This window comes from Mastomys coucha, unplaced genomic scaffold, assembly GCF_008632895.1.
Source record: "Mastomys coucha isolate ucsf_1 unplaced genomic scaffold, UCSF_Mcou_1 pScaffold12, whole genome shotgun sequence".
In the NCBI taxonomy this organism is placed as follows: domain Eukaryota; kingdom Metazoa; phylum Chordata; class Mammalia; order Rodentia; family Muridae; genus Mastomys; species Mastomys coucha.
In genome coordinates, this window is record NW_022196894.1 from 95,736,146 (window position 1) to 95,747,577 (window position 11,432).

An 11,432-nucleotide genomic window follows, 5' to 3' on the forward strand; every position below is an offset into this window, starting at 1 on the left:
GGGGGATCAGACAAGCATCCTTAGTAAAGTGATATTATATCTCCCAAGGCATTCATTATCAACCAGGTCATGGCCCTCTGGGGACAACAGAGAAAAATACACAATTTACATTTTAACCCCAGACATTGATAACAAGAATTAAAGTAACAACATAGTAACAGCTGACCATCACAGAGCACTGACATGTTCCCCGGGAACCATGTACACACTTAACAACTGCTAACTCACCTATTCTTCCAACACTGTCACTTATAGGGGTGCTTAAACCCCCATTTTATAGGCAAGAAAAGTGAGAGTCAACACAGATAGCTGAGAACACAGAGCAGACAGGGTCGTTAAGCTCAGTGAGGTAGCCCCTGCCTAACAAGGAGCAAGGATCTGAGACCAGAGTCCACTCCCAGGTTCACCCCCCTCCCCACAGTGAACAATGACTTCTCCTATATAAATCCAACACAGCAAGGTCAAACCAGCTTCATAGCACAGTTAATGTATCTAACAAATGCACAGATGCCTAGCGAAGGGAATAAGATCCAGACGTAGCTCTTATCATTGCTGTTTTCGAGAAGGGTCTCAGGCTAACTTCAGCCTCCCTATGTGGCCTAGGATGGCCTACAACTTCTTATCTTCCTGCTTCCTCTAGTTCTGGGGTTACCATAGCAGCTTGGGCAGTGCTGGGCATGGAGTCTCGTGCTTCCTGCACGCTAGGCAGACTTGATACCAAATGAGTCACATCCCCAGTTCCCAGCCTCAGTTTGAAATCCACTTTCCTCCAATGCTGCGGACAGAGCTTGTGGTGGTTTCTATCTAAGGCATTATGTCTGATAACCTCAGATTGGTGCTCTTCCCGAAAAACCTTAAAGGGACATGGTGAATGAAAAAGTTAAGTGAGAGGAGGAAGATATGATGAGTCCTAAAGTTGGAAAAGATTTTAGATATAAGGGAGAAAGCAGGCAGAGATAAGAATCCAAGCTGAACATGGCCGGCAGACTAAATGGGGAGGGGAAGCAATAGAGGAGCCACTGACCAAGAGAGGTGGCCCAGGCAAAGATGACAAGAGAACAGGGTAGTCAAAATGGCTGCATTATATAGGGACCAGGCAAGGGGAGGAGAAACCACCGGGATGGAGAGGTTTAGGGTAGGGGTACAATGAGAAGTGCCGAGAGGAGCCACAAGTACTGAGGGATGCTGGGAGAGCTGCCCAGCATCTGATTTAATATGTTAATATTCACCTCAGCCACATTTGTCCCAGGTTTCTGAGGCCTAGCACATAAGGTCATCTTCTGACTTCAACGTTACGGCATGTTCAATGAAGAAAATTTGATTTTATTGAGTTTGGTTTTTTGGGTTTTGTTGTTGTTATTGTTGTTTTGGGGGAGTCTGGGGCTTTTCGGTTTTTTGGTTTTTTGACATAACACATATAGGAAAAACATAGACAAATATAGGCATTCAACTGTATGAAGATTTCTGGGGTTGGTTCCCCGACCTGGCATGGCTGATTCTTAAGCACTCTGTGTGTGTCCTTTCTGGAATTGTTACTAGCATGTGTGTAACTAATTGTTCATATCAGTAAGTCAATATGCTATTCTCACATGCCCATGCATTGTGCATGAATCAAACCCTACCCTAATTCTCCCATTGTACCTGACCATGCCCTTCTCAGTCCTTCATTAGGGATGGGAGTGTCTATGTGCTTGTGTGTGTGTGTGTGTGTGTGTGTGTGTACATGCACACAGCTCTGCAATCAATGAATTTATATATAATTCACATTAAGTTCTGAAAATTTTTAGGTACCATTTCTTCTTCTTAGTCTCCTGCCCTTCTCCTTCCTTTGGCCCTGTAACAAGAATAAGCAGTGTGAGATAATCCATATTCACTGAGGTTCTTTATTTGGTTCTCAGTGTTCTCTCTGTGTGTCAATTCACATAGTTCTATCATGATATCTTTAATTTGATTAGTCTTTTTAAAAGATTTATTTTTATTTTTTTATCTTCATATATGTGTGAGCACAGGTATACACTGCCCACAGAGGCCAAAAGAGGGTGTTGGTTCCCCTGGAACTAGAGTTACAGATGGTTTTGATGTGTGATGTGGACACTAGAAATTGAACCAAGGTTATCTTCAAGAACAGCCAGTGGTCTTAACTCCTGAGCCATCTCTTCCACCCTGATGCTCTTTGTCTATAGTGTACCATTAATAACACTGATGTCTTTTTCATGTTATGTATTGTAACAGGAAGTTTGGTTTAGGTCTTCTAACATCTTCTGTATCCCTATCTTGTTAAATATCCCTCTGACTTCCTCATTAGAATATGGCGATAATCATGGCCATAATATCCTGTGTGCAGCTGAACTCATCTATGGGCATTTCTGGCTAAAATCCTTCCCTGTGCCCTCACTGCCTTTCCCTTCTTCTCTATGTGAACTGTAAATTGTGCATTCCATCTCCTTGCTGTACTCTGTCCTATAGACTGAGTGCTTATCATCCTCTGTCTTAGTTAGGGTTTCACTGCTGTGAAGAGACACCATGACCAAGGCAATTCTTATAAAGACAATATTTAATAGGGGCTGGCTCACAGGTTCAGAGATTCAGTCCATTATCATCAAGGAGAGAGCATGGCATAAACTAGGCAGGCAAGGTACAGGAGGAGCTAAGAGTTCTACATCTCCATCTGAAGGCCACTAGGAGAAGTCTGGTTTCCAGGCAGCTAGGATGAGAGGGTCTTAAAGCTCACACTCACAGTGACACACTTCCTCCAAAAAGGTCATACCTACCCCAACAAGTCTACCCTTCCAAATAGTATCACTTCCTGTGCCAAGCTTATTCAAACCACCACACTTCCAAGATTCCTTTATGGGAGCCTAATATCCAACACAAGACATCTCCCAGTCTCTGGGATAGAGTTTCTCTGATAAAGCTAGTATCCTTCAGAACCCAAGGAATGAGATCCAGAACCTCGAGACACTAAGATCCAAGGATGCTCAGGGATGCACAAGCCTCTTCTATAAGATAGACCACTGTCTGCACCGACTCCAAGTCCAGTCCTTATATCATCTCTAGTTGATGTCAAGGCTAACAGTATCAGGTCCCTTCTATGAGATGGCCCGGTGTCTTCACAGAATCTGAGCATCATCTCTAGATGACATTACACCTCACTCAGTGTCAGGTCTGTGTACCACCTGCACTCTATCATCTCTAGATGACATCATACTTCTCTCAGTGTCACATTGTGCTGTTCAGGAAATATTGACAAGAGAAAAGTCTGCATGTTTTCAGTAGAGATATCATTATTCTTCTGGAATGGTCTGTGGTTGGTTGGATATGGATACAGGGCCCCTGGATATGAAGAGTTGGCTGAGCTCCCTGCTGAAGGCTCCAGGAGGCCTTGACCCTCTGGTGGAGCTGTCTCCTCAGCAGGAACCTATGCTGCAAATGCTACAACCATTCTTTCGCTGGACTTCTGCCTGGGCTTATGAAGGAAGCAACCTGGTGTATGCCTCTCTCTCTAGCCCACAGCCTAGAGGCATAAAACTGTGCCAGGACACTCTTCCTTTATTTTTTTCCTTTAGCATCATTTCACCCAATGTTGCATTTGTTTCAAAGTGGGAGGTCAGACTGGCCCCTGTGACTCCATCTTGGCTGGAAGCAAAAGTGGTTTCAAGTGATTTTGAATTGCTTCCTGCCTTCCTGCATTGCCATCTGTGCACCGCACGGGCTTACTTTCGTCTGTGTACTGGCTGACACATCTCATTTATGAAGTAAATTTGAAGAAAGACAAATGACCTGCTTCACAAAGGCATTCACAACATAAGGAAGATTTTACTATCTGAAAGATTTGTACAAATCCATGAGAACAGAGAAACAAAAATCCAAATAGCCATTAAGTAAGGTTTTTCCTTTCTTTCTCTCTGCAGTCCTGAGACTTGAACTCAGGGTCTCCTGCATGCTCAGCAAATATACTCCCACTGACCTGTTATCTCCAGTGCTCGGTAGTTCTCCCACTCAGGAGTAATGTAGTTGAAAGTCAAACATCAATTGATGTGTCCATAATATGTCTTTTTGTATAGTCATCAAAATAGCTGGACTTAAGATTTAATGATAATGATTTTATCATAGAAAAAAATGTTACACAAAAGAAAATTAGTATTGTTCCGACTTGTGTCTCTGACTGTTTCCCTTCCCTTTATTTGCAAGGTTTCTATTGTAAATATGCATTACCTTCCTGATTTGGAGTGGAGTCATTTGTCTTTGGACTTTATAGGGCAGAGTGGCCAACAGGAAATGTTTCTGCTTTTGTGTACTAGAGGGGCCAGAGTCACCATCCCAGTATTGTCACCCAACCAAGAAAACCCAGGATGGATGGTGATGTGGCTGTGTGACCAGAGACCCAGGATGCGTGGTGATGTGGCTGTGTGTCCGGAGACCCAGTATGCGTGGTGATGTGGCTGTGTGTCTGGACACGCTGACTTTCACAAGGAAGTCACCCAACCAAGAAAACCCAGGATGCATGGTGATGTGGCTGTGTGTCCGGAGACCCAGGATGCATGGTGATGTGGCTGTGTGTCCGGAGACCCAGGATGTGTGGTGATGTGGCTGTGTCCGGACATGCTGACTTTCACAAGGAAGTCACCCAACCAAGAAAACCCAGGATGCATGGTGATGTGGCTGTGTGTCTGTCAGGAGAAACTGACTTTCACAAGGAAGTGGCCAGTTGGCTTTGCTTCCTGGGTGTTGTGTGCTAACATCCCTTTCCTTCCTTCCCACTGGAGGCTTCTGGGGGTATGGATCAACTGAGGCTGCATCTCACCATGCTTGGGTGTTGGCAGGCCATGTTCACTGGCTGGTTTGGTTGGTTGGTTTCTTTTGGTTTTTGTTTTGTTTTTTCAACCTCAGGTGCTTTTTAAAAAGCCGTTATCATGGCGGACTCTACACAGGCCAGAAAGGATATGACCTTTGCAAAGGAAACAAGTCATTTCTTCTTCCTGTAAAGGCGTTTTTTAAAGACTATCATCGTACCATGACTTTATTTTCTTCCCCCAAGTGAAAAAGATCATATTTGGCAAGATCCTGAGGCTTGAATCAAAAAAGAAGAAAACAACCACAGAAAATGTTTTGTGGTGTAGTATTCTGGGACTAAGAGAGTAGTCAGGAGACCTTTCTAGTCCACTTTCCCCAGCACCCAAGTAAAGCCTTCGGCTGCTACAACTCTGGAAGAAAGCAAGCCCAGGTGTATAGAGTCACAAGGGCAAGGTCACATGAGTGTAGGCTGTACACAGTAAGTCATGCATCATTCTAAATGCTAGTGGGTAAGATGATAGGTAATCTCAAGTGAAATTCACTCTGACTTATACCTGGGAGGGGCTCAAAGGCTCATTCCAAGATCAACCCATGTTAAGGAGGAATAGAGACTACAAGACTCTTGTCTTGTTTACTTGGTGTCTTCTCACAAGCTCTCAGAAATCTCACCCAGCTTCATTCATGGATCTTATTCTAACACCGAGGTCTTTAGCAGAGGCCAATAGGGCATCCTATGTTTCTGTGTCACCTTTTATACCACAAGTCATATGTTTGTTAATTGATCGCTTTCGCTTTATGGTCTTTCAGATTTGACATAGGATGGGGGAAGTGGTCCCTCCCAAGCTAGTGTGGCTAGGATAATCTTGGAACCACTCAGAGTGAGTTGGGCTACATATGCTAGCTCAAGTGTGATCTCAGCACTCAAGAAGCTGAAGCAGGAGGACTGCCATAAGTTCAAAGGTAGCCTGGGCTACATAGCAAGTTTCAGGCCAGCCCAGGCTATGAAGTAAGACCCTATTGCAAGAAAACCAACCAAACAAAATATTAAAAAGACTACGTTGGTCTCACTAAGTGTTACGTGGGGTCAAATCAGCTTTGCCAAAAGACCCCTTCCTCACTCATCCCAGGCAGCTTCCCCTGAGCTTTCTAAGAGGGGCAAACTGCCCCTCTTTCTACTCCTCCTTCATCTTCGACCCTGAGGGCATGCTGCTCCTGAGCTGGCCCTAAGTGCACACTCAGTATCTGAGCCTCAGTGTAACCTAACCAGCCATGAGCTCTGTGCCCACTGCCGGGGGGGCTTCTTGACTCACAGCTGTGACCTTTTTCCTTCTGTCTCCTCAGAGATGGCAGGTACCACAGTGTCTGAAATTTCTGGGCCCTTTTCCACGGAAGACATAGCCAGCAACTGTGTTCCAGCACAGGCTCTGAATGAGCCCATCTTGTGGATTGTGTCCTATGCCCTGATGAGTGTGTGTGGAGCCATTCTCCTGGTTCTGATCCTACTCCTGCTGCTCCCGCTGCACTGCCGACATGCCCCCCGAGACCCGGAGGTAGTTAACGATGAGTCCTCACTAGTCAGACATCGCTGGAAATGAAGAGCCTCATCTGAACTCCAGCAGCCTCGAACTCAGCTCTTCCAAGAGGGACATCTCCGGTTGGCTTCTCTGTCCATTAGTCTGGAACCTCAACTGTGCGTCTGAATGCCTTCCAGACTCGCTGTATCTTGATTACTCTTGATTTCCAAGTTTTCAGATCTTTTCTACTTCAGAGAAAAATGATAATAAAAACACCTCAAACCAAAACAGTGCATTGGGCTTCAGGCTTTATGGGACTGGTTATGCCAAACTGCCCAGTGTACCACCAAAACCAAAAACAACCCAAACAAAGAAAAAAACAGGCAAGCCATGGTTAGTTACTATAGTCTCTTCAACCTCAGGAAAAAAATGTGTGCATTCAGTTGCTTGCTCTCTTGCCTAGAGGACACTTTCGGTTATGACCATATTAAAGGGTATTTTGTACTAGACTACTGTCTTATCTAGAACAAGTGAGAAGCCTTTCAATATACTAGCAGAAGTAGACCCGAGCCAGATGAGAGAGTCACACAGCCTTCTTCTGTACCTGACTGTACTATAGGACCTTGAGTAGGTCTCAGGCTCCCCAGTAATGAGAATCCACACACAGATCACACTCTCCCTTGCCAGGAAGGCAGAGTGAGATAGCATTCAAATGAAATGTAGTATCTTTGGCATGCAGGTAAAGATGCCACTTGTGTGGCTTGGCCAGTGTTCTGAGTTTGGGTAGGGTTCAGGCAGCTTGGTTCCCACTATTGCCCTGGCCTGTACAATGAGGCGGAACAGGTGCTGGGCTACATGCTGCTCTTGACATTCTGTCACCAAACTGGCCATGGTCACATACACTTGCTCAGATTTCAAGTTAATTAATCATGTTTTAATGAGGAAAACAAACTCTCTCATCTCTGCTGCCATAATTGTTTCTTTTCTCTAAATCTTCTTTGGAACTAAATTGGTAATTACTGATCTGGGAAATGGAGACATGGCCAGATGCCTGTGCTTCTGACCAGCTGTCAGGGAAGGGAAACTCGTGACTTGGAGTCATTTACACTTTTTTGAGTCCTTTGAAGCCATGCATTTCCCTTCATAAGACGCCTTGGGCCCAAGTGTACCAATCCAAAGCAACTTGAAAGCACCTGACTGGCAGGTAACTTCTGTGATTCTCCCCTGAGGGGGATGGGGGGAGTTGGGGCATGGTAAAGCCTTGGCAATGGGAGATCAGCAGTACCTTTATTTAGTGCCATTTGAGACCTTTGCCAAAGAAAAGTGGAAGCCTGGTACTCCATGGGGCCACTTGTTGATGATGGAATGGTTAATTGACATACAAAGTCACCTTGTGGCAGCCCCTCCCCCACTCCTGTGCCAAGTTCAGTGTTCACTTTGTGATGCTACCTGCTACCAGGATAGGTTGGACATGAAACATTCCACCCAGGGTGCTAAGCAGCCCCTCCAGCAGGAAGGTCCTTGGTGTTCACAAGTCTGTGTGGATGTCTCAACCATCCGTTCTGCTCACCTGGTCACCTCCGTATTGAGAAACACATGGCCATGCCAGGGACACTTAAGAGCCATCCAGGAATGTCACCATGAGCTAGAAGACTTCCCCAGCAGCCAGAGGAACCTTCTGTGAGATTCTCGTGTGAGAGGAGCTGAGCTGTTGAAGAAGAAAGATCCAACCGAAGCAGGGATAACATTGTATTCTCAAATGCTCACAGGTGTGTCCAGCACGCTCTGGTTGAGCGTAATTTCAAAGTGCATTACAGAGCTGGAAATCTCTGGATGTGGGATCTGTTCACCTGTTGATTTTTCCATTGATTACTATCTTCTAGTCAGGTTTATATGGAAAAGAACCAAGTTCTCCGAGACTCTGCCTCCCTTCCCTGTTCTGTGAGGACTCTGAATCCCTGAAACAGGAGGACTGCTCAATCTTCGCACTCACGATAACTGATTCTTTGTATTGCGCCGGGCTTCTGAAGTGCAGGATGTCAGGGCAGGTGGAAGATTATCAGCATTTTCTGTATTTCATATCAAATGTGTCTACCTTTGTATCTCAGATGCCACTTGATGTGACATTTTTGTGGGAATACTTAAATTACAAGAGCATAGCTTAGCAACCAGAATGAAATCGGCAGTTGAATTTGGGACATTTTCCTGGCATATACTTAGTCAAAACTGTGGTGACGCCCACCTTCTCAAGTTCTGCAAATTGAGGCTTCACTTGGCAGACTTTCAGGAGTGTTTGCCTTGAACAGGAATCAAAATAGCGGCCTTTTGAGGGTCTTGGTTTTACCTTGAATAGAATGAGGACAGACTGGCAGATCCTTCTCCCCACATTGAGAGTCGCAGATGATCTGTGTCCAGTCTCCTGGTGTGGCCTATGGAATTTCTTCCTTTGTTTTTTTGTTTTATTTGTTTTTGGTTTTTGGCTTTAGGGGGTTTTGTTTGCTTGTTTGTTTGTTTGGTTGGTTGGTTTTTTTTGTTTGTTTTGTTTTGTTTGCCAGAAACGAGGGCCTGGAGTTAACGAGGTAGGTGTGCTGCGCAAGACCATGGATATGCTTCTCCCAGCACACATCACTTCTGAGCAATTTGGAAAGAATTTATCTGAGTGGTCCTGAAACCCAGAAGTTTGGGTTGGAGATACATTTGGGAAGAAAACTATGACCAAGAAAGTAGCAAGAAAGACTCCAAGGAGCTTTGAGGAAGAGATTTCTCTAAAGCAGACTCTGTTCTCTCCTTTAAGAGGTGGGGAGGAGCTACTTGATGATTTAATTAAGAATGGGAATTTGCTGAATTGGCTTAACACTTTCTCACCTGTTGGATCAGCTATGCCTGGCTGGGATTTGAGTTCCACTTCCTCCCTGGGAGTAGAACACTGACCAAAAGTCTGTCCCACAGATGGGGATAATCGGGTCTCACAGCATTTATCTTTATTAGTGGAAAACAAATAGCTGGGCGGCATCCCAGAGTGTTTTCTTTTGCATTAACTTAATAGAATTGAGTATTGGCACACCCACGGGAGAAAAAAAAATCTCCACTATCTTCTGAAGAAAAGCAAAACAGGAAAAAACACACATATAGGATTATGTACATCTCCAGTATGTTTTAAGAATTACAGACCTGAATGTGTAGCCATTTACCTGTTAGACAGTAAAGGAGTTTTGTGTGTGGGGGGGAGGGGGTAGGTGGTGGTGGGGGAGGGGTAAGAGAATCATACTGGGAGTAGAGCAAGGTCCCAGAATAAGCAGTGTTAGCGATTTGGAAAATGCTTCTTCCATCTCAGCGTTAGCTTTCTTTCATCCTCTAGTTGGCCTACTGTGTTGGAGGTGTCATCTTTATTTTACAGAGCGATAACTCCCCTCCACCCAGTTTCAAGAATTGAAAGGCAACGTTGACAAAGAGGACATGCGAGAAGCAGGCTGCCTGCATGTTGCCTGAGCCAAAGAGGGATTAGTGAATTCCATCAGCAAAGAGTCAAGGATTCCTGGGAGTTGATAAATTCTAAACTCTTAGAGGGGGACAAGGCCTGAAGGAGTCAGGACAGAGGTATGTCCCTTGCCTCAGTCTGCTGTTTCAGTGTCCTGGAGAGCCAGGATATCCCAATTTACTCTAGTTTGTCAGCATGGCCTACGTTTTGGGGATCTCAAAAGGGAAGCCCTCAGGTTGCTCACTGGCCACTGAGCAGACATTCAGCAGAGGACGATTTGTTTGGTTTAGAAGATGCCTGTTCCAGTAACGCTAGCATTCCTAGAGTTCAGGAGCAGGACCCGGGCCTGAAGCTGCAAGTTCAAGGCTATGTGCTGGGGAGTTCACTAGGCATGGGTAAGTTATTCGGGCCACGCTGACTTGGCCAAGTTTCTTTTGGGGACTGTGTGCCCAGGAAGGACTATTGACAGGTGGAGCTGGACAGTCCCATGATAAGCAGTCTTGTTGGACCACCCACCCACTCTGAAAGCTGTTGTCAGCCTCAAATCTGTGTCCTGTCTACGTGGCCCTGGTCTTCCGGTAGGAATGGGTCCCATGAATCTTAGGGTGCATAAATACCCAGTCTCATTCAGAGTCAGCATGGTGAGCCCAGGCATCTGCTTTGTAGTCTGGCCAACTGCACTGGGTCAGAGAGTGAACTGAAGCAATTGTTATGTTGCTAAAGATTTTGAAAACCAAACTGATCTTCCTGGTGACACCCGTGTGTCTACAAAGCCCACAAATGAGGAGTTCATTAGGAGTGAGCGAGTGAGTACTCACAATGTCAAACTCAAAGGACAGTGATTTTTTTCCCTCCCTCCCATCACACAAGCTTCTTTTGGATTTTGTATCAGATGTCACACCCAGATGCCCTCTGGTTCTAAATTTAATTGTGCCCTATTATTTTTACTCTTAAAGAGAAGATGGCAGATGAAGGGTAGACTGTAAGTTCAAATCCTTATCAGGGCTTGTGTTTTTCTTGATCAAACCTTGGGTTGTATTTGCATCCCAGTGACAACCAGAAAGTGTATGATGTTAAATCATCCATTTAGGAATGATCAGTGTCAAGAAAGTGCCAGACACACATGCCCCCATTTACAACTGGAGAAATGTTTGTGTGAAATCAGCTGGGGATAGCCTAGGCTGTAGTGCCTGGCATGTCCCTCACTCATCAGGGTAGAGCACACAGCCAATATGAACTTTTACCCATATGCCTCATAATTACAACTGGTAGAGGCACAATCAGCCTTCTCTTAAGCTAAGCACAGCTGTGATCACATTGGTGACTGTAAAAAGAGACTGATGCCTGAGCTCTCTGTGCAGCCCCACCTGATTCAACACCGCTGTGTCTTCTTTGGTGGGGTGGAAATTATATAGTTTGTGTTTGCAACAGGTGCACAGATCTGGGCGGGACTGGGCTTGCTGATTTCTGCTTGTTGTGTTGTTCTGTGTGGACACGACTAGAACCTTCTGAGATAAATAAGCTGTTGCATCCTACCAGGGGAAGAAAACTCTCATAGGGGCCCCACATGATCAGGATGTGTACTGCTGAATGAAGAACGAAGCGTTAAGAAAGCACTGGATAATCTCCTTCTGGATACAAACCAA

The 11,432-nt window shown here is 45.2% G+C and overlaps 1 protein-coding gene across 1 annotated transcript in view; it reads left to right on the forward strand.

Annotated features, from left to right (window-relative positions):
* Bace2 (beta-secretase 2) overlaps window positions 1-8,291 on the forward strand; it is an 86,334-nt gene extending 78,043 nt beyond the window's left edge. The window contains exon 9 of the mRNA XM_031364535.1: window positions 6,136-8,291. Within this exon, the coding sequence (XP_031220395.1) occupies window positions 6,136-6,389 (254 nt within the window). The 3' untranslated portion in view covers window positions 6,390-8,291. The remainder of the gene's footprint in view (window positions 1-6,135) is intronic.
* Window positions 8,292-11,432: the final 3,141 nt, after the last annotated feature.